Genomic DNA, 24161 nt, shown 5'->3' with positions numbered 1-24161 from the left:
ATTATTACCACGCAGTAAGAGGCCCACCCAGGACACACCGGCAGTGCGGCCGACCCGGAGAGCTGTGTTACTGAGTCATTATTACCACACAGTAAGAGGCTCACCCAGGACACACTGGCAGGGTGGCCGACCCGGAGAGCTGCGTTACCGGGCCATTATCACCACACAGTAAGAGGCCCACCCAGGAAACACCGGCAGGGCGGCCGACCCGGAGAGCCGCGTTACCGGGCCATTATTACCACACAGTAAGAGGCCCACCCAGGACACACCGGCAGGGCGGCCGACCCGGAGAGCTGTGTTACTGAGTCATTATTACCACACAGTAAGAGGCTCACCCAGGACACACTGGCAGCGTGGCCGACCCGGAGAGCTGCGTTACCGGGCCATTATCACCACACAGTAAGAGGCCCACCCAGGAAACACCGGCAGGGCGGCCGACCAGGAGAGCCATGTTACCGGGCCATTATCACCACACAGTATGAGGCCCACCCAGGACACACCGGCAGGGCGGCTGACCCAGAGAGCCACGTTACCGGGCCATTATCACTACACAGTAAGAGGCCCACCCAGGATACACCGGCAGGGCGGTCGCTCATTATTCCTCTCAATTCTTCGGTACAGATTATAAGGTAAAATGAATGTTGTCATTCAAAACCACAACTAGTCCCATTAAACAGTCCTCACACGGCTGTGAGAACTGAACATAGCGCCCAATGAAGCTTTCATAGCGCGCATATCGCCCCTCTCCTCAGCACATATTGTAATGGCGCCATTGCTCTGTGTTACACCTTTAGTTGCGTGGAAACTATAACTCCCAGCAAGCCCTGATACCGCAGTATACTTGGGGGGAGCAGCCATTCCAGTATTGTACACGGAGAAGTGTTGATAAATAATACTTCACAGACGTCCTGCTTCACATCTTATTTATACTGAACCCTTAGTGACGTCATCGGGTTTTTAACCCGGAACCGGAAGCTGCGCTGGTTGCCGCGGAGACAGCAGACCGGAAGAGGCGGTTATGGTGAGAAAACATCTCTTTGGTGCCGTAAATACGGGGTTATTCCTCCCCCACCTCCCGTTACACACGATGTGCGCCCCCCACCATGGCTGTAAGGGTCTCCTCCGGGCGGGAGTGTCGTGCGCGGATCTGTATGGGGGCGGCCATTACTCCGGAGCGTCTTGTCTTTGTGTGTGGCCATGGCTGCAGTCAGTCAGCTAGTGTGGGGGCTGTTGTGCCCCCTTGTGCGGTTTTCTGCCATCCTCGGTGTATTGGGTTGCTGTCACGTTGTAGACCCTCTGCTTGCTGTCAGTGACTCTGAACCGTCATTGTTTACATTCTGACATCTGTCTTGGTCACGTGATTACGAGGTGGCGCCTTAACCCCTTGGTGACCAGCTCTTGACAGCCCAATTGTTCCCCCCACCCCCATCTCGGCTTCTTTGCTTTTCTGCAGCGATCCATATTTTTGTAATATCCATATTTTCTAACAGTGTTTCGCACACGGCGCCTGGACGAGGCTTTGTCTTAGGCCGGTTTCACATTTGCGGTTGTGCCCACAGTGTTTCTGACGCATAAATCCGCATGGCTCTTGATTTCATAAGGTTGACATTGTTGACGCAGGTGCATGCGTTCGCCCGCGTTTGCTTACGCATGCATTTTTTCGCGGTGTGCGGCAAACGCACCATGTTGGAATTTTTGAGGCGGCAAATTTCCGTCAACTATGCGCAGGCATGCGGATGAGTGCGTTAAAAAAAACGCGTTACTGTCTATGGGAACGCAGGCGTTCGCTGCGCTTGCGTACTTCGGACTGCGCATGTCCAGGAACTGCTTTAGACACGCCCACTGAGACACGCCCTCCTGGAAATATCAAACGCATGCGCATAAAAAGCGCAAACGCATGCACACACTGCGTTTTATTTTGCCGTCATGCGTAAACTGATGCTTATAAAAAAAACACTGTTATCATGCGTTTTTGTATGCGTTTTTGATAATACGCCGCGCACATAGACGCAAATGTGAAACCAGCCTTATGCCGGTGAAGTTGTGTGTTTTTTTTTTTTTCTTTGCTGTTTAGGGTTTCGTGTAAAGCGCCCCGTTCTATAATGTTTATGTTTCACACCCTGTAACGTGAAAATTACAGTCGAGTCGACAGCACATTTGTGATTTTTATTGTGTTCTCTGTAATAAAATGTAGTTTATAAAAAAAAAAATATATATTTTTTTTTACAGGGACTAAAAAAAGTCTGGAGAGCCTCCAGCCAGTCATTGGTAGTTAGCTCAGACCTACAATGTTCAGTTGACCCTCATGTATGTGGAGTTGGAGGGAATAGTCTCTCGCTACATAAGCGGGGGTCTTACTCTGGATCCACATCAATTTTCTTAAGGTACCTTCACACTGAGCAACTTTACAACGAGAACGACAACGATCCGTGACGTTGCAGCGTCCTGGATAGCGATCTCGTTGTGTTTGACACGCAGCAGCGATCAGGATCCCGCTGTGACATCGCTGGTCGTAGCTGAAAGTCCAGAACTTTATTTGGTCGTCAGGTCGGCGTGATTCCTCATGTTTGACAGCAAAAGCAACGATGCCTGCAATGTTTTTTCACAGAGCTAACATCCAGCGAGAACGATAAGTACGTCACTGGATCGCTCCTGCATCGTTCTGGAGTTGCTGTGTTTGACATCTCTACAGCGACCTAACAGCGACGCTCCAGCGATCTAGTTTAGGTTGGCTCGTTGTCTATATCGCTGGAGCGTCGCTAAATGTGACGGTACCTTTAAGTTAACCCTTGGGCAATTGACTTGCGGCCTTCTACCATTCTGAAAACACCTGGATGCTCAGGGAAACGGACAACAATGAGATAATCCGTTTACCTACATGAAAAGCGATGCGTTATTGCGTTGGGTTTTCACCTGTGGACCTATTGCTCATCCACCCACAAGCCAGACAGGTCCTGATAATAATCACTGTTTCCACTCATCACTTACGGTGCATTCAGACCCTTGGCTGAGCGCCAATTCTTTACAAAAGAAAACACTTACTGATGGGAACAGAACAATTGTTAGGCTATGTTCACACTTTGCAGATTCCACTGCGGATTTTTCCGCAGCAGAATTCCAAAATCCGCAGTGAAAACCGCAGCGCGTTTTCACTGCGGATTTATCGCGGTTTTTACTGCGTTTTCTTCTGCGGATTTTCAACTGCAGTTTTCTATTGGAGCAGCTGAAAATCCGCAGAAAAGAAGTGACATGCTGCGGAATGTAATCCGCAGCGTTTCCGCGCGGATTTTTCTGCAGCATGTGCACAGCGTTTTTTGTTTCCCATAGGTTTACATTGAAATGTAAACTCATGGGAAACTGCTGCGGATCCGCAGCGGTCAAATCCGCTGCGGATCCGCAGCAAAATCCGCAAAGTGTGAATATAGCCTTAATGTAATGGTGGTATACATTGTCCAGCAGTCCAATTATTTCTTAAATGGGGCATGTAAGGAAGCAATTGTCACCAATGTGAGGATAGTCCAAGGCTATCACTATAAGGCCATGTTCACATGTTTAGTATTTGGTAATTCTTTTTTACATCAGTATTTGTAATCCAAAACCAACAGTGGGTGAAAAATACAAAAGTGGTGACGTGTTTCTATGTTACTTTTCCTCTGATTGTTCCATTTCTGGTTGTCTACAAATACTGATGTAAAATACGGACCACATACTGAACGTGTGACCGTGGCCTCACCCTCCCTATGCTATGGATCTGCACAGTAGTTGCACGTAAGCTGGTGGCCACTGCTGTTACCAGTGAGCCATGCTTTTATATACTGCTATAATAAAAGGCTGAGTCTGATATAATATATTCCTGTTTATAGGAAAGTGAATATTCAGACCCAGACATGGCAGGACTGGGTGAGACTGAAAATGGAGAAAATGCACCGGTGTACTGTGTGTGCCGGAAACCGGACATCAACTGCTTTATGATGTAAGTAAGAATTGGGGCTTAGATTTCACTGTTTGGATTCCATTGATTGTAAGCACTGTGGGTCATTCTAGTTTCCTTCACACCATTGAAATACATGGAAAGTCACCATTACCTCTCACTGAAAACTAAGACCCCTGACCCATTATTTTAAGGCCCAGTCATAACCCCACGCAAACACTTGTTAGGCTGATTCCACACATATAATTACAGACCACAAAGTCTGGACTGGCCTTGAGTCTGAGAAGACTACTGATAATCAATTCATCTGTGAATGCGTCAAACTGGATTTCTGCTTTTTTTTTTTTTAAATATATATATATATATATATATATATATATATATAAAGTTGCAAATGTGAATTGGTAGAAAATCCTGACATTTACAGTGACAAATCTCCAGTATGAGGGGATTTCCTGACCCCAGATGTGGGACTGTGTCCCTGTATGTGTCTTCTCAATATCAATTTCACTGAAGTTTTTTTTTTTTTTTTTTCAGAGGATGCGATCATTGCAATGAATGGTTCCATGGACACTGCATTAATATTACCGAGAAAATGGCAAAGGCAATTCGGGAGTGGTACTGCATGCAGTGCCGAGGTGAGGTATTGGGTACTTTGGTGACTTGGTCACTGCCTGCTCATTTCTTATTCCTCTTTTCTGCCCACATCTGTTAATCTCCTACCTGTAGGGGAATGTGCACGCGATCAGTAATTTCTGTGGGTTTGACTCTGCGTATTTATGCAGCATCAAACCTGCAGCGTCCAGATGTTCCAGCATAGTGGATGGGATTTAAAGAAATGCCATGTCTATGATGCGTCCACAGACGCCCACGGGTCCCTCGCTGAGACTTTCCAGACCACAGCATGTCAATTTCTCTTGCGGGGACGCTAATCTCCGCAAGAGAAATTTCACCCATACAATGTATTTAAATGAGGTGAATCCACATGGTTCAGTGAACACATGTGAATTCATCTGCATTCAATAAACGGTGTTCTCTGCATCCAAAGCACTGCTACTTCCGGATCATGTGCACCCGGCCTTACTTTATATACACTGGTTATCCACATGGCAGCCCAGAAATGTTTTTAAATGGGATCTTGTAGTACCGTAGTTTAAAAAAAATGCAGAATCAGTATCGATCTGATGAGAGGGGTGTCTATTAAAAATAATTTTTATTTCTATAGCGCCGACATATTCCGCAGCACTTTACATTACATTACAGAGGAGACTTGTACAGACAATAAAAGACATTACGAAATAACACATGACTCAGATACTAAAAGGAGTGAGCCCCTGCTCACAAGCTTACAATCTATGAGGAAATAGGGGAGATACTTAAAGGGAATCTGTCAGCAGGTTTCTGCTACCTCATTTGAGAGTAACCTGAGGTAGGCAAAAGAGAAGCTGAATCCAACGATGTATCACTTAGTTTACTGGGTGCAGCCTTTTCAGAGCTTTTAGAGTGAGCATGAAGCGGAACTGAGAAAGCTGGGTCCTTGAGGCCTATAGAGCGGAGCATAGTGAGGAGGAGCTGGTGATCCACTGTGTCGAATGCCGCAGAGATCCAGGAGAATCAGCAGGGAGCAATGATTATAAGATTTAGCTGTTAGATCTTTAGAGACTTTAGTAATATCAGGCTATAATCTTTTGAATTTAAAAAGTCAGAGAACTCAATTTTTCTTTTTACTATTTAGAGAAATATCCTCTTCTGGAGATCAAGTATCGTCACAAGAAATCCAAAGATCGGGAGAGAGACACCGATAGAGAGGAGAACGAGGAGCCACAAAGGAACGATCGGAGGAGAAACAGCACCGGCAGCGGAGGCAAAGTAATGCACGAGCTGGAAAATGCTGTCTTGTGCAGGCGAGCGGAAGAAGCTGCTGACTGATTCTTAGGGCTCATTCAGACATCATTCTTGTACAAGTTCTATTTGATTTTCACAGATAGTATTCATGCCTGGTATTGTCTATGGCCATGTAGTTTTGTGGTCTTCACCACTGATACATGGCCGATTTTGATCTAATGTGCAAGTATATGAGATACCATCTTTTTGCTGTCTGTTTTTCAGGGACTCAGGAAAAGCTTAAAAAACGTCTTTTTTTTTTTTTGCATTCGTGGGAAACTGATCAAACTGGTAAAACCTGACAGACTGATCAAAACACTGATGAAACTTGGACAGTTTTTACATATGATAAAAATCGCTGATGTCAGAATGAGCCCCGAGGGAGATAAGTTTATGCCAGGTCACATGACAAGAGTAGAGATTCAGTCATATTAAAATCCAACATGTCCAACCCTTTTTGTCCCCAACATTTTTCTACAGGAAGGAGTCATGAGAACCCTATATACATTATATGGTCATTCTTCCCTACTAAAGTTGATGGGTTTGGCCAGGAATCATCTTGTGTATGACCACCTTAACATAGTGATCATTAATGTGGGACAGGAAGTTGCAAAATTATGTCTTCTGTGACTTTTTCCGCTACAGATCAAGCGGTCGGCTCGCATGTGCGGGGACTGTGAATCGTGCTGCCGAACGGAGGACTGTGGCCAGTGTGACTTCTGCAGAGACATGAAGAAGTTTGGGGGTCCCAACAAGATCCGTCAGAAATGTCGTCTCAGGCAATGTCAAGTCAGAGCAAGGGTAGGAAAGTTAAAGGGATTTTCCTCTTTTTTATTAGTGTTTAGTTAATATTTTGGTGAACCGACTTTTAATTCGATGTAAATTGCACAGTCTGGATATGCTCATGTATCACTCTTATCCCATTAACAGACAATTAAAATACTTTTTTTCCATACGGTGATGTATTTTTACTACTTTGGGTGTACTTCTCATTCAGAAAATGCTGCGCGTGAAGGATGACGATCAGTCATCATACAGGGACACGCCGGAGCCGCCCAGTCTAGCCGGCTCGCTGTCTGACGACGAGCTTCCCCTGGATCCAGATCTGTATCGGGATCTCTGTGCTGGGGGAGCCTTTGATGATCATAACCTGGTAATTTCCCTTCCTAATGCGGTTATGGAGGCTTTTATGGGTCCGGTTCTGCTTTAAACATCCTTGTGCTTCTTCCAGCCTTGGCTCAGCGACACGGACGACATGCCATTTCTGGACTCTGTTCTGAGAAAAAGAGCCGTCAAGGTCAAGCACGTGAAGAGGCGAGAGAAGAAATCCGACAAGAAGGTAAATGACCAAAAGGGACCATCGTAGTGTCCCCTGTATGAGCTGCACATCCAGCCCCGTCCACACTTAATTTTCCTATTTTCTTTATAGAAAGATGATAAATACAAGCGACACAAGCAAAAGCAGAGACACAAGGACAAAGCTAAGCACTCGGAACGCATGGAAAACCGAGATTACTCCTCTCAGCGCCAGTGTTTGGGACCCAACTGTGTGCAGCCAGCCAGGACTGGCTCTAAGTACTGCTCAGATGACTGTGGCATGAAGCTGGCGGCCAAGTGAGTTCATCAGCTCACAGTAATAAAGTGATGGCATTTCTCCATCACCGATCCTGAGAATGAGTGGGGCTTTAGCGCTATTGCTCCTTTACTATATGTCCCTGCTGAGTAACTCCACCTGGATGTGCAGGAAACTGCAGCTTACCTAATTCACTTTCATAGAGCTGTGTCCAGGGCACTGGTGTGCAGGCAAAGACTGTAATCTCTAATCACATATCTAAATTATCAATGTGACAAGCTCAGGATTGGTGGAAGTCCTACAAGGCGAACCCCACCGATCATTAAGTGATGACATTTTCCAGATGGAAATAGATGAGGCTGTCAAGCTTTACCCTGGGCTGATGCTGTGCACAAGGAAATTACTTTCTCTCTGCCTCCTCCTTCCATTTAGCCGCATCTATGAGATCCTTCCCCAACGGATCCAGCAGTGGCAGCAGAGTCCGTGTGTCGCCGAAGAGCAAGGCAAGAAGTTACTGGAACGCATCCGTCGGGAACAGCAGCAGGCACGCACCAAACTGCAGGAGATGGAGCGACGCTTTCACGAGCTGGAAGCCTTAATCACCAAAGCCAAGCAGCAGCAGATACGAGAGGACGAAGAGGTGTGAACAGCATTGGATCGCTGACTTGGGATGGGGGGGAGGGGATCTATGAACAAGTAATGGCTTTGTTTGCTCAGATATATACTTATATATATGATTTTTTAACAGACCAATGATGGTGACAGTGACGATACCGACCTTCAGATTTTCTGTGTGTCTTGTGGTCATCCGATTAACCCAAAAGTTGCACTAAGGCACATGGAGCGCTGTTATGCCAAGGTTAGTAATAATCAGCGCATCACCCTGAATATTTTTAGGTTTGCTTTTCTTGCATACTATATATTATTATTTATTTTTTTGCTTACCAGTACGAAAGTCAGACCTCGTTTGGATCCATGTACCCAACAAGAATTGAAGGGTGGGTTTTAAGCTCCTTCTCTTATGTGAAATGACTGTCACCGATTGAAAGTGCTCCTGCTTTCCTTTAAAAAAGAGGTTCTTCAGCAGCTGCACTATGTATTCAACATCTTAATTTCCAGCTGCTGCAGAACACTAAAGAAATAATTTAAAGGGGTCGTTGAAGATGTAGATATTAATGACTTTTTAAGATTGGTGGGGGTCCGACACCTGGTGACCCCATCAATCATCTGTTTGTACAGAGCTGGAGCAGCACAGCTCTGTGTATTGTCGTGCTGCTCAGCTCCCATTCACTTTAATAGGAGCTGTGCCGCACTATCCGATAATGGGCACGGATAGAGTTCAGACTTGTGGCGTTCTGTCTCCATGAATTATTGACTTTTCAGACGCAGTGGTGGTGCCGAGTTTCTGATATTGACAAGCCAAGTCCTGGACACATTAGTTGGTGGTGGACAGGAAGGTTTCTCTTGTTTCTAGCAGCCTGTATTCCGCATGTAGGGCAGCCTGTGTACTGAAGCCCGCTGATGGGACAGCCCTATAGAACCCTTTCCGTTTTATTTTCCTCTGGTTTCCTTTCTCAAAACCTTTTTGTTTGCAGGGCGACCCGTCTGTTCTGTGATGTGTACAACCCGCAGAGCAAAACCTACTGCAAACGCCTGCAGGTGCTGTGCCCTGAGCATTCCCGAGACCCAAAGGTAAACATGTACATTGCGTTACTGATAGCATTTGCCGTAGACCGTGATGTATAATTTTTTTGGGGGTGTTCCCTGACCCAGGTGCCAGCTGATGAGGTTTGCGGGTGCCCCATCGTCAAGGACGTCTTTGAATTGACAGGTGAATTCTGCCGAGTCCCAAAGAGGAAGTGTAACCGCCATTACTGTTGGGAGAAGCTCCGCCGCGCCGAGGTTGACTTGGAGCGTGTCCGCGTGGTACGTGCCTTATTGGTGTGCGGCTGTGGGTTACATTTTATTGTTCAAGGAGAACCAGTCTTCAGCACCATTCCTATTCATTTAAGCATTCACCCTTCTGTGAACCTATGCGGTATCAAGATAAGGAATATGGTGGTGCTCAGCAAAAGAGTAGTGCAACAGTCATCCAAAAAAAGAAATGCAGCACGCACCGTTTATTGCGATGCTCGGGATATGCAGCTGGCGTGCAGGGTTAGCGAGGAAATCTGTGGATGACGGCCATTTCACGTCTGATACAACGCTTCTACGGGTTCAGGTCCACTCCGCCTGCAGGTCCAGAGTATAGGAATAAAGGTTGGAAAACTATTGCATTTTATTGTTCTTCATGGTCCAAACAAAACCCAATTGACCACAATTTGGTCAGTGAGAAAAGGCTCACTCTGCTGTGAATGGATCCGTCCATTGACATAAATGGCAGATCTAGAGAGCAATGGATGACTGATCGGTGCCTAAGCCCTTTAAGGACCATATGTTTATTCAATCGCATTGGTTTTAGTTTCAAACTTCAGGACAAATATGTTCCTTGATTGTTAAAGAGTTCACATACTTTGCCAAATATTGGTGGCACTTCATTAGGGAAGTTTTTTTTTTTTTTTTGGGGGGGGGGGACAAGCTTATTAAGTTTAAAAAAAAAGTCACATGAATGGAAGCTATTGCCTATCCATAGGGTAAGGCGATAACTTACTGAGCATTGTGATGTCTAGATTGGAGGGGTTGTGCATGCTTGGTCTCCGCTCCATTCATTGTTTATGGCACTGCCAGATATGGTTCATCTCTGTAATTGGTCTCTCCGACAGTCCCATAGACAATAATTGGAGCGGAGGTCAACTATCCTGGGGCTAGCAAATAACCCGTTATGGCTATGTGCACACGTTGCAGATTCCATTGCGGAATTTTCCGCAGCGGATTTGCAAAATCTGCAGTGAAAAACCGCTGCGGTTTTTACTGCGGATTTACCGTGGTTTTTAATGCGGATCCTGCTGCGGTTTTCCATCTGCAGTTTTCTATTGGAGCAGATGGAAAACCGCTGCGGAATCCGCACAAAGAATTGACATGCTGCGGATAATAAACCACTGCGTTTCCATGCGGTTTTTTTCAGCAGCATGTGCACAGCGGTTTTTGTTTTCCATAGGTTTACATGGTACCGTACACTGCATGGGAAAACTGCTGCGGATCTGCAGCATCAAAAACGCTGCGGATCCGCAGTAAAAACCCGCAACGTGTGCACATACCCTAAAGGGTTTGACAGTGAGTCTCAGAAATTAGTTAGGAGGGGTCCCCCCTGCTCACTACTGCTCCATTCATACTGACCGCTTTAGAGCCCCTGTTCTCAAGCCCCTAGTGATCCTACATTTATCATCTGCTAAAGATATAGAACGTCGCGTTCCTATGTGCCCGATCCAGGGGGTCGCTCACTCAGCACTGTCTCCTTTCCTGTCTTCACAGTGGTACAAACTGGATGAACTGTTCGAGCAGGAACGCAATGTCCGCATGGCGATGACTAATCGAGCTGGCCTCCTGGCTCTCATGTTACACCAAACCATCCAGCATGACCCTGTCACCACGGACCTGAGGACACACACCGAGCGCTGAATGGGGGGAGGGGGCTTTTCTAGAATGATGTGTTTTGTATTCCGCCAGTGTTTCTGTAAACTTTTCTAAGATTGTGGATCCCACATTTTAAGAGACTGTAAATTTTGTGCCGACAACGTGTGTGTCGTATAATCACTTTGTACCAAAAGTTGACTAACAGCTGATCTTACTGTAGGGTGCGGAGTGAGAGGTGTAGGGGGATCTGACTCTTAGGGGGATGTTTTTAGTACAGGTTTAGGTTGGCCATGCACGTACCATGGTTGTCAGCTGTATCAACATTTTATTTCATTTGTAAGCCAAGTGCTAGTGCATTGTCCAATTCCATTATTAACAGATTGTAATAATTCTGACCTGATATCTGTAATCTGCATAAAGAGTTGTCACTGTGTACATACAATACTTTTCCTATATTATACCCCAGAGCTGCACTCACTGTTCTGCTGGTGTAGTCATAGTGTACATACGTTACATAACTTATCCTGTACTGATCCTGAGTTACATCCTGTATTATACTCCAGATCTGCACTCACTATTCTGCTGGTGCTGTCACTGTGTACATACATTACATTACTGATCCTGAGTTACCTCCTGTATTATACCCCAGAGCTGTGCTCACTATTCTGCTGGTGCAGTCACTGTGTACATACATTACATTACTGATCCTGAGTTACATCCTGTATTATACTCCAGAGCTGCACTCACTATTCTGCTGGTGCAGTCACTGTGTACATACATTACTGATCCTGAGTTACCTCCTGTATTATACTCCAGAGCTGCACTCACTATTCTGCTGGTGCAGTCACTGTGTACATACATTACTGATCCTGAGTTACCTCCTGTATTATACTCCAGAGCTGCGCTCACTATTCTGCTGGTGCAGTCACTGTGTATATACGTTACTGATCCTGAGTTACCTCCTGTATTATACTCCAGAGCTGCGCTCACTATTCTGCTGGTGCAGTCACTGTGTACATACATTACATTACTGATCCTGAGTTACCTCCTGTATTATACTCCGGAGCTGCGCTCACTATTCTGCTGGTGCAGTCACTGTGTATATACATTACATTACTGATCCTGAGTTACATCCTGTATTATACCCCAGAGCTGCACTCACTATTCTGCTGGTGCAGTCACTGTGTACATACATTACTGATCCTGTACTGATCCTGAGTTACATCCTGTATTATACTCCGGAGCTGCGCTCACTATTCTGCTGGTGCAGTCACTGTGTGCATACATTACATTACTGATCCTGAGTTACATCCTGTATTATACCCCAGAGCTGCACTCACTATTCTGCTGGTGCAGTCACTGTGTACATACATTGCATTACTGATCCTGAGTTACATCCTGTATTATACTCCAGAGCTGCACTCACTATTCTGCTGGTGCAGTCACTGTGTACATACATTACTGATCCTGTACTGATCCTGAGTTACATCCTGTATTATACTCCGGAGCTGCGCTCACTATTCTGCTGGTGCAGTCACTGTGTGCATACATTACATTACTGATCCTGAGTTACATCCTGTATTATACCCCAGAGCTGCACTCACTATTCTGCTGGTGCAGTCACTGTGTACATACATTGCATTACTGATCCTGAGTTACATCCTGTATTATACTCCAGAGCTGCACTCACTATTCTGCTAGTGCAGTCACTGTGTAAGGTGAACATATAAACCCTTAAAACAAATCTATAGTGAATACTATTTTTAAAAAACACCAACCAACTCCCGTGCAATAAGAGTAATAGCGTGAGATGATGCCTCTGGATGACCTACAGCTGCTTTGCACAGATATTCAGTGACGTAGATCTGTACAGAATGGATTGGATGAGTCCAGCAGGCTGATGTAGGATAATGCATCAAGTGCTCAATGCTGTAATATTAAATGGGCCTGTAGATCATGTACATAGGTCAGGAATACTGGACTGTATAAATATCCCAGGCCATCAACCTGTGAGCCCCAATACCTTGGAGCGTACTGCCTAGCCATGGTGGTTGGCACCCAAGTAATGTGACATGTGGCGACCCCTAGTTGTCCCTATTCAGTCGTGATAACTGAGAGTACTTTAGACTCGTATGCGGGGAACATCAGGTATGTGCACATTATGGGAGCCCACTGTAATGTCTAGTAAGAAGGTGATCACTTACTAAATGTTTATACTTAGGATAGTTGCCTCCATGCACTTCTCCATCTTGCAGGGCCATCAGGAGGTTTGATGTCTCGGTAGTAGTGCGAGGATTGCCCATGTGGTGAGCCTGAGCTTGGAATAACTGGCCATTTAAATATACCGTCAGATCAAAGGTTATGATGACACACACCCAATAGGAAATCACTCCACCCCATAATGCAGGTCTTCCCTGTCCCCATCGTGTGCGCCTGCCCAGAGGGGAGCAGACATTTCCTCAGGTGCCAGAGGTTGTAGTAGCCAAAATGATAGGTTCTATAACAAAGCTAAAGGATATCAATCAAAATATATATATACCCCTCTATCTGTACTCTGCATATGATAAGAAGCTGTATGCATGGTTCTGATGTTAGTGTTCATCCAGGGAATGTGGCTGCGGGGCTGAGCTATCCAGTGCATAATGGTACAACACATAGCAGTGTGCGAATATAATGTGCAGGTGAAGGCACACAATGGAGATCTGACATTTACTGATGCATGCTTAGAATATTAATAAAGAGCCCAGTACCAGAGGATGCAAACAAGCATTTATAAAAAGCAAGTGTAGAAAATCTGATCATTTAATCCTCTTGGGAATAATGATTACAACCTAAAAATCCAATCTGACTCTTCTGACGATGATCTTGTCTAGATTTCCTCCCCTCATTTTGGTTTAATGAGTTCGACCATACAGTAGGATATATCCCTTAGCCTTCCATCATGGATGTTACTGATGTGCCGTGATCGGGGTGTGACAATTGTGCATATCTCCCAAGTGCTCCCATACCCTCCTTTAGTTTTCTAGTCTTTCCAACATAATGAAGGGATCAGGTGTATGCAGCCTTATATACTACTCCAGAGGATTTACAGACACCAAAATCAGTAATGGAGATGGTTTACCTGATGATACAAGAATATCACCTCTATAATACTACCACTAAGTACAATAATATAACTGCTATAATACTGCTCCTCTCTACAAGAATATAACTACTATAATACTGTCCCCTATGTACAAGAATATAACTACTACTAGATGGTGGCCTGATTCTAACGCATCGGGTAGTCTAGAATATGCATGTCCACGTAGTATATTGCCCAGCCACGTAGTGTATTGCTCAGCCACGTAGTATATTGCCCAGTCAAGTAGTATATTGCACAGCCACGTAGTATATTGCTCAGCCACGTAGTATATTGCCCAGTCAAGTAGTATATTGCCCAGTCACGTATATTGCCCAGCCACGTAGTATATTGCCCAGCCACGTAGTATATTGCCCAGTCACGTAGTATATTGCCCAGCCACGTACTATATTGCCCAGCCACGTACTATATTGCCCAGCCTCGTAGTATATTGCCCAGTGAAGTAGTATACAGCAGAGCCACGTAGTATATTGCCCAGCGACGTAGTATACAGCAGAGCCACGTATATTGCCCAGCCACGTAGTATATTGCCCAGCTACGTAGTATACAGCACAGAGCCACGTAGGATATTGCCCAGTGACGTAGTATATTGCCCAGCCACGTATGTCACAGGTTAAAAAATAAACATACCTAACGATCCGAGGGCCCCTTGTAGTTGAACATACTCACCATTCTCGTCGCTGCTCCTCTGCGTCCCGTGTCTCCGCCTCCTGGGATCCTGTGCAGATGGGCGCGCGGCTGGCGCTCCCAGGATGCTTTGCGAAATTACCCATATGACTCAGCGGTCTCGCGAGACCGCTAGGTGTTATGGGTAATTTCACAAAGCATCACTGGGAAAGGAAGATGGCGGCAGGAGCGAGCACCTCAGCAAACAACGGAGGGTGAGTATAGGAGTTTTTTTTTTTTTTACTATTGTTAACATTACTTTCTTTTACTATTGATGCCGCATAGGCAGCATCAATAGTAAAAGGTTGGGGACACAGTGCGGGGAGCGGAACGCTGGGGACACTGCGGGGAGCGGAGCGCCGGGGACACTGACTACGGGGAGCGGAGCGCCGGGGACAGTGAGTGCGGGGAGCGGGCGCTGGCCACTGACTGCGGGGAGTATGGAGCGGCCATTTTCTTCCGGACTGTGCCTGTCGCTGATTGGTCGTGGCTGTTTTGCGGCGACCAATCAGCGACTTGGATTTCCATGATAGACAGAGGCCACGACCAATGAATATCCGTGACAGAAGGACAGACAGGCGGAAGTACCCCTTAGACAATTATGTATATAGATAATACTGCCCCTATGTACAAGATTATAAATACCATAATACTGCCCCATGTACAAGACTATAACTACTATAATACTGCTCCTACGTATAAGAATATAACTACTATAATACTGCTCCTATGTCCAAGACTATAACTACTATAATACTGCCCCTATGTACAAGACTATAACTACCATAATACTGTCCCTATGTACAAGAAGATAACTACTATAATACTGCCCCTATGTACAAGACTATAACTACCATAATACTGTCCCTATGTACAAGAATATAACTACTATAATACTGCTCCTATGTACAAGAATATAACTACTATAATACTACCCCCTATGTATAAGAATATAACTGCTATAATACTGCTCTTATGTACAAGAATATACTATAATACTGCCCCTATGTACAAGAATATAACTACTATAATACTGCTCCCTATGTACAAGAATATAACTGCTATAATACTGCTCTTATGTACAAGAATATAACTACTATAATACTGCTCCTATGTACAAGAATATAACTGCTATAATACTGATCTTATGTACAAGAATATAACTACTATAATACTGCTCCTATGTACAAGAATATAACTACTATAATACTGCCTCTATGTACAAGAATATAACTACTATAATACTGCTCCTATGTACAAGACTATAACTACTATAATACTCCCTCTATGTACAAGAAGATAACTACTATAATACTGTCCCTATGTACAAGAATATAACTAATATAATACTGCCCCCTATGTACAAGAATATAACTACTATAATACTGCCCCTATGTACAAGAATTTAACTATAATGCTGCTCCTATGTACAAAAATATAACTACTATAATACTGCCCCCTATGTACAAGACTATAACTGCTATAATACTGCTCCTATGTACAAGAATATAACTGCTATAATACTGCTATGTACAAGAATATAACTACTATAATACTGCCCCTATGTACAAGAATATACTATAATACTGACCCTATGTATAAGAAAATTACTATAATACTGCTCCTATGCACAAGAATATACTATAATACTGTTCCTATGTACAAGAATATAACTACTATAATACTGCTCCTATGTACAAGAATATAACTACTATAATACTGCCCCTATGTACAAGAATATAACTACTATAATACTGCTCCTATGTACAAGAATATAACTACTATAATAGTGCCCCTATATACAAGAATATAACTACTATAATACTGTTCCTATGTACATGAATATAACTACTATAATACTGTCCCTATGTACAAGAATATAACTAATATAATACTGCCCCCTATGTACAAGAATATAACTACTATAATACTGCCCCTATGTACAAGAATTTAACTATAATGCTGCTCCTATGTACAAAAATATAACTACTATAATACTGCCCCCTATGTACAAGAACATAACTGCTATAGTACTGATCTTATGTACAAGAATATAACTACTATAATACTGCTCCTATGTACAAGAATATAACTACCATAATACTGCCTCTATGTACAAGAATATAACTACTATAATACTGCTCCTATATACATGAATATAACTACTATAATACTGCTCCTATGTACAAGAATATAACTACTATAATACTGCCCCGATGTACAAGAATATAACTACTATAATACTGCTCCTATGTACAAGAATATAACTACTATAATACTGCCCCTATGTACAAGAATATAACTACTATAATACTGCCCTTATGTACATGAATATAACTATAATACTGTTCCTATGTACAAGAATATAACTACTATAATAGTGCTCCTATGTACAACAATATAACTACTATAATACTGCCCCTATGTACAAGAATATAACTGCTATAATACTTCTCCTATGTACAAGAATATAACTACTATAATACTGCCCCTATGTACAAGAATATACTATAATACTGACCCTATGTATAAGAAAATAACTACTATAATACTGCTCCTATGCACAAGAATATACTATAATACTGTTCCTATGTACAAGAATATAACTACTATAATACTGCTCCTATGTACAAGAATATAACTACTATAATACTGCCCCTATGTACAAGAATATAACTACTATAATACTGCCCCTATGTACATGAATATAACTACTATAATACTGTTCCTATGTACAAGAATATAACTACTATAATAGTGCTCCTATGTACAAGAATATAACTACTATAATACTGCCCCTATGTACATGAATATAACTACTATAATACTGTTCCTATGTACAAGAATATAACTACTATAATACTGCCCCTATATACAAGAATATAACTATTATAATACTGCTCCAATGTACATGAATATAACTACTATAATAGTGCCCCTATATACAAGAATATAACTACTATAATACTGTTCCTATGTACAAGAATATAACTACTATAATACTGTCCCCTATGTACAAGAATATAACTACTATAATACTGCCTCTATGTACAAGAATATAACTACTATAATACTGCCTCTATGTACAAGAATAAAACTACTATAATACTGCTTCTATGTACAAGAAGATAACTACTATAATACTGCCCCTATGTACAAGAATATACTATAATACTGACCCTATGTATAAGAATATAACTACCCGTATATACTCGAGTATAAGCCGACCCCCCTAATTTTGCCACAAAAAACTAGGAAAACTTATTGACTCGAGTATAAGCCTAGGGTGGAAATGCAGCATTTACCGGTGAATTTCAAAAATAAAAATAGATCATTATTTCCCCATAGCTGTGCCATATAGTGCTCTGCACTATTCATTATTTCCCCATAGCTGTGCCATATAGTGCTCTGCACCGTTCATATTACCCCATATCTGTGCCCCATATAGTGCTCTGCACCGTTCATTTTTGTCCCATAGCTGTGCCCCATATAGTGCTCTGCACCGTTCATACTGCCCCATATAGTGCTCTGCACCGTTCATACTACCCCATATAGTGCTCTGCACCGTTCATACTGCCCCATATAGTGCTCTGCACCGTTCATACTGCCCCATACAGTGCTCTGCACCGTTCATACTGCCCCATATAGTGCTCTGCACCGTTCATACTGCCCCATACAGTGCTCTGCACCGTTCATACTGCCCCATATAGTGCTCTGCACCGTTCATACTGCCCCATATAGTGCTCTGCACCGTTCATACTGCCCCATATAGTGCTCTGCACCGTTCATACTGCCCCATACAGTGTTCTGCACCGTTCATACTGCCCCATATAGTGCTTTGCACCGTTCATACTGCCCCATACAGTGCTCTGCACCGTTCATACTGCCCCATACAGTGCTCTGCTCCGTTCATACTGCCCCATATAGTGCTCTGCACCGTTCATACTGCCCCATACAGTGCTCTGCACCATTCATACTGCCCCATATAGTGCTCTGCATCATTCATACTGCCCCATACAGTGCTCTGCACCGTTCATATTTCCCTATAGATGCTCCACATAAATCTGTGCCGCTGCTGCAATAAAAAAAAAAAAGCCATACTCACCTCTCTTGATTGCAGCTCCCCAGCGTCCGGTCCCGGCGTCTCTCTCCGCTCTGACTGATCAGGCAGAGGGCGCCGCGCACACTATATGCGTCATCGCGCCCTCTGACCTGCACAGTCAGAGCGGAGATAGACGCCGGGAAGATGGAGCGGCGCCCGGCGGCTGGAACGGGGACAGGTAAGTATGACATACTTACCTAGTCTCAGCGATCCTGGCGCTCCCCGCCTGTCACACGGTCTTCTGTGCTGCAGCTCTTCCTGTCAGCGGTCACCGACACCGCTGATAAGAGAAATGAATAGGCGGCTCCACCCCTATGGGAGGTGGAGCCGCATATTCATTTCTCTAATGAGCGGTCACACGTGACTGCTGAAGAGGGGAAGAAGCTGCAGCACAGAAGACCGTGGGACGGCAGGGGGAGCGCCAGGATCGCTGGGACTAGGTAAGTATACCTCAGCGCCCTCTCCCCCTCACCCGCCGACCCCAACGCTACCGTGACTCTAGTATAAGCCGAGAGGGGCACTTTCAGCCCAAAAATTTGGGCTGAAAATCTCGGCTTATACTCGAGTATATACGGTACTATAATACTGCTCCTATGCACAAGAATATAACTACTATAATACTGCCCCTATGTACAATAATATAACTACTATAATACTGCTCCTATGTACAAGAATATACTATAATAGTGCCCCTATATACAAGAATATAACTACTATAATACTGTTCCTATGTACAAGAATATAACTACTATAATACTTGTTATGACCTGGTGGTCAGGACAATAATGGACCTGGTGGTTAAGAGCACACGGAATGACCTGATAGTTACTGATAATAAAGGACGAGCTCTGGGATGTGGGAACTCTGCTGACCGCAATCCCTAATCCTATCAAACACACTAGAAATAGCCGTGGATTGCGCCTAACGCTCCCTATGCAACTCGGCACAGCCTAAGAAACTAGCTAGCCCTGAAGATAGAAAAATAAAGCCTACCTTGCCTCAGAGAAATTCCCCAAAGGAAAAGGCAGCCCCCCACATATAATGACTGTGAGTAAAGATGAAAATACAAACACAGAGATGAAATAGATTTAGCAAAGTGAGGCCCGACTAACTGAACAGACCGAGGATAGGAAAGGTTACTTTGCGGTCAGCACAAAAACCTACAAAAAGACCACGCAGAGGGCGCAAAAAGACCCTCCGCACCGATTCACGGTGCGGAGGCGCTCCCTCTGCGTCCCAGAGCTTCCAGCAAGCAAGACAACAATAAAAAATAGCAAGCTGGACAGAAAAATAGTAAACCAAAGAAATGCAAGCTGAAACTTAGCTTCTGCTGGGAAGACAGGTCACAATACCTGTCCAATACTGGAACATTGGACAGGTGGCATGGAGCAAAGATCTAAGTGGAGTTAAATAGAGCAGCCAGCTAATGAATTAACCTCGTCACCTGAGGAAGGAAACTCAGAAACACCCACCAGAGGAAGTCAATGGACAGAACCAGCCGAAGTACCATTCATGACCACAGGAGGGAGCCCGACAACAGAATTCACAACAAATACTGTCCCCTATGTACAAGAATATAACTACTATAATACTGCCTCTATGTACAAGAATATAACTACTATAATACTGCATCTATGTACAAGAATATAACTACTATAATACTGCCCCAATGTACAAGAATATAACTAATATAATACTGCCACTATGTACAAGAGTATAACTACTATAATACTGCTCCTATGTACAAGAATATAACTACTATAATACTGCTCCTATGTACAAGAATATAACTACTATAATACTGCCCCTATATGCAAGAATATAACTACTATAATACTGCTCCTATGTACATGAATATAACTACTATAATACTGCTCCTATGTACAAGAATATAACTACTATAATACTGCTCCTGTTATGACCTGGTGGTCAGGACAATAATGGACCTGGTGGATAAGAGCACACGGAATGACCTGATAGTTACTGATAGTATAGGGCGAGCTCTGGGACGTGGGAACTCTGCTGACCGCAATCCCTAATCCTATCAACCACACTAGAAATAGCCGTGGATTGCGCCTAACGCTCCCTATGCAACTCGGCACAGCCTAAGAAACTAGCTAGCCCTGAAGATAGAAAAATAAAGCCTACCTTGCCTCAGAGAAATTCCCCAAAGGAAAAGGCAGCCTGTTATGAACAGGTGATTCAGAACCACAATGGACCTAGTGGTTAAGAGCACACAAAGGGACCTGATAGTTACTAACATAGGACGAGCTCTGAGACGTGGGAACTCTGCTGACCGCAATCCCTAATCCTATCATACCACACTAGAAGTAGCCGTGGATTGCGCCTAACGCTCCCTATGCAACTCGGCACAGCCTGAGAAACTAACTAGCCCTGAAGATAGAAAAATAAGCCTACCTTGCCTCAGAGAAATTCCCCAAAGGAAAAGGCAGCCCCCCACATATAATGACTGTGAGTTAAGATGAAAATACAAACACAGAGATGAAATAGATTTTAGCAAAGTGAGGCCCGACTTACTGAATAGACCGAGGATAGGAAAGATAGCTTTGCGGTCAGCACAAAAACCTACAAACAACCACGCAGAGGGGGCAAAAAGACCCTCCGCACCGACTAACGGTACGGAGGTGCTCCCTCTGCGTCTCAGAGCTTCCAGCAAGCAAGAAAAACCAATATAGCAAGCTGGACAGAAAATATAGCAAACAAAAGTAACACAAGCAGAACTTAGCTTATGCAGGGCAGACAGGCCACAAGAACGATCCAGGAGAGAGCCAGACCAATACTGGAACATTGACTGGAGGCCAGGAACAAAGAACTAGGTGGAGTTAAATAGAGCAGCACCTAACGACTTAACCTCGCACCTGAGGAAGGAAACTCAGAAGCCGCAGCCCCACTCACATCCACCAGCGGAAGCTCATAGACAGAACCAGCCGAAGTACCACTCATGACCACAGGAGGGAGCTTGACCACAGAATTCACAACAGTACCCCCCCCTTGAGGAGGGGTCACCGAACCCTCACCAGAGCCCCCAGGCCGACCAGGATGAGCCAAATGAAAGGCACGAACCAGATCGGCAGCATGAACATCAGAGGCAAAGACCCAGGAATTATCTTCCTGACCATAACCCTTCCACTTAACCAGGTACTGAAGTTTCCGTCTCGAAATACGAGAATCCAAAATCTTCTCCACTATATACTCCAACTCCCCCTCAACCAAAACCGGGGCAGGAGGATCAACGGATGGAACCACAGGTGCCACGTATCTCCGCAACAATGACCTATGGAATACGTTATGGATGGAAAAAGAAGCTGGAAGGGTCAAACGAAAAGACACAGGATTAAGAACCTCAGAAATCCTATACGGACCAATGAAATGAGGCTTAAACTTAGGAGAGGAAACTTTCATAGGAATATAACGAGATGACAACCAAACCAAATCCCCAACACGAAGTCGGGGACCCACACAGCGCCTGCGGTTAGCGAAACGTTGAGCCTTCTCCTGAGACAATGTCAAATTGTCCACCACATGAGTCCAAATCTGCTGCAACCTATCCACCACAGTATCCACACCAGGACAGTCAGAAGACTCAACCTGCCCTGAAGAGAAACGAGGATGGAAACCAGAATTGCAGAAAAACGGCGAAACCAAAGTAGCCGAGCTGGCCCGATTATTAAGGGCGAACTCAGCCAAAGGCAAAAAAGACACCCAATCATCCTGATCGGCAGAAACAAAACATCTCAGATATGTTTCCAAGGTCTGATTGGTTCATTCAGTCTGGCCATTTGTCTGAGGATGGAAAGCCGAGGAAAAAGACAAATCAATGCCCATCCTAGCACAAAAGGCTCGCGAAAACCTCGAAACAAACTGGGAACCTCTGTCAGAAACGATGTTCTCCGGAATGCCATGTCAACGAACCACATGCTGGAAGAACAATGGTACCAAATCAGAGGAGGAAGGCAATTTAGACAAGGGTACCAAATGGACCATCTTCGAGAAGCGATCACAAACAACCCAAATGACCGACATTTTTTGAGAGACGGGGAGATCCGAAATAAAATCCATAGAGATATGTGTCCAGGGCATCTTCGGGACTGGCAAGGGCAAAAGTAACCCACTGGCACGAGAACAGCAGGGCTTAGCCCGAGCACAAATCCCACAGGACTGCACAAACGAACGCACATCCCGCGACAGAGACGGCCACCAAAAGGATCTAGCCACCAAATCTCTGGTACCAAAGATTCCAGGATGACCATCCAACACCGAACAATGAACCTCAGAGATAACTCTACTCGTCCATTTATCAGGGACAAACAGTTTCTCCGCTGGGCAACGGTCAGGTCTATTAGCCTGAAATTTCTGCAGCACCCGCCGCACATCAGGGGAGATGGCAGACAAAATTACCCCCTCTTTGAGAATACCTGCCGGCTCAGACAAACCCGGAGAGTCGGGCACAAAACTCCTAGACAGGGCATCCGCCTTCACATTTTTAGAGCCCGGAAGGTACGAAACCACAAAGTGAAAACGGGAGAAAAACAGCAACCAACGAGCCTGTCTAGGATTCAACCGTTTGGCAGACTCGAGATAAGTCAAGTTCTTGTGATCAGTCAAGACCACCACGCGATGCTTAGCTCCTTCAAGCCAATGACGCCACTCCTCGAATGCCCACTTCATGGCCAGCAACTCTCGATTGCCAACATCATAATTACGCTCAGCAGGCGAAAACTTCCTGGAAAAGAAGGCGCATGGTTTCATCACCGAGCCATCAGAACTTCTTTGCGACAAAACAGCCCCTGCTCCAATCTCAGAAGCATCAACCTCGACCTGGAACGGGAGCGAAACATCTGGTTGACACAACACAGGGACAGAAGAAAAACGACGCTTCAACTCCTGAAAAGCTTCCACAGCAGCAGAAGACCAATTGACCACATCAGCACCCTTCTTGGTTAAATCAGTCAACGGATTAGCAATACTAGAAAAATTATTGATGAAGCGACGATAAAAATTAGCAAAGCCCAGGAACTTTTGCAGACTCTTCAGAGATGTCGGCTGAGTCCAATCATAAATGGCCTGAACTTTAACAGGGTCCATCTCGATAGTAGAAGGGGAAAAAATGAAACCCAAAAATGAAACCTTCTGAACACCAAAGAGACACTTTGACCCCTTCACAAACAAAGAATTCGCACGCAGGACCTGGAACACCATTCTGACCTGCTTCATGTGAGACTCCCAATCATCCGAGAAGACCATGATATATCCAAGTATACAATCAGGAATTTATCCAGGTACTCTCGGAAGATGTCATGCATAAAGGACTGAAACACTGATGGAGCAT

General features: G+C 44.4%; 1 protein-coding gene across 2 annotated transcripts; it reads left to right on the top strand.

Moving 5' to 3' along the window:
• The first annotated feature begins 976 nt into the window (after window positions 1-976).
• On the top strand, window positions 977-11343 carry CXXC1 (CXXC finger protein 1). 2 transcript variants are annotated; one of them, XM_069747833.1, is made up of 14 exons: window positions 977-1021; window positions 3864-3973; window positions 4469-4569; window positions 5667-5800; window positions 6461-6616; window positions 6813-6968; window positions 7047-7154; window positions 7245-7429; window positions 7821-8028; window positions 8137-8247; window positions 8337-8386; window positions 8984-9080; window positions 9162-9314; window positions 10800-11343. In XM_069747833.1, exons 1-14 carry the CDS (start codon window positions 1019-1021, stop codon window positions 10944-10946), a joined length of 1719 nt encoding a protein of 572 aa, XP_069603934.1. In that variant the 5' UTR covers window positions 977-1018; the 3' UTR covers window positions 10947-11343. The 2 variants fall into 2 exon arrangements, with proteins under 2 accessions (XP_069603934.1, XP_069603933.1); XM_069747832.1 differs by having other exon boundaries at window positions 1020-1109.
• Window positions 11344-24161: the final 12818 nt, after the last annotated feature.

The sequence above is a fragment of the Ranitomeya imitator genome, chromosome 2 (assembly GCF_032444005.1).
Source record: "Ranitomeya imitator isolate aRanImi1 chromosome 2, aRanImi1.pri, whole genome shotgun sequence".
Classification (NCBI taxonomy): domain Eukaryota; kingdom Metazoa; phylum Chordata; class Amphibia; order Anura; family Dendrobatidae; genus Ranitomeya; species Ranitomeya imitator.
This window is presented reverse-complemented; position numbering and strand designations above follow the sequence as displayed.

Excerpts from the sequence above, each read along its gene's own strand:
- CXXC1 (XM_069747832.1), top strand. Across the intron at positions 6,617-6,812 it reads AATGTCAAGTCAGAGCAAGG|AAAATGCTGCGCGTGAAGGA; the intron begins GTAGGAAAGTTA and ends CTTCTCATTCAG. Across the intron at positions 7,430-7,820 it reads GGCATGAAGCTGGCGGCCAA|CCGCATCTATGAGATCCTTC; the intron begins GTGAGTTCATCA and ends CCTTCCATTTAG.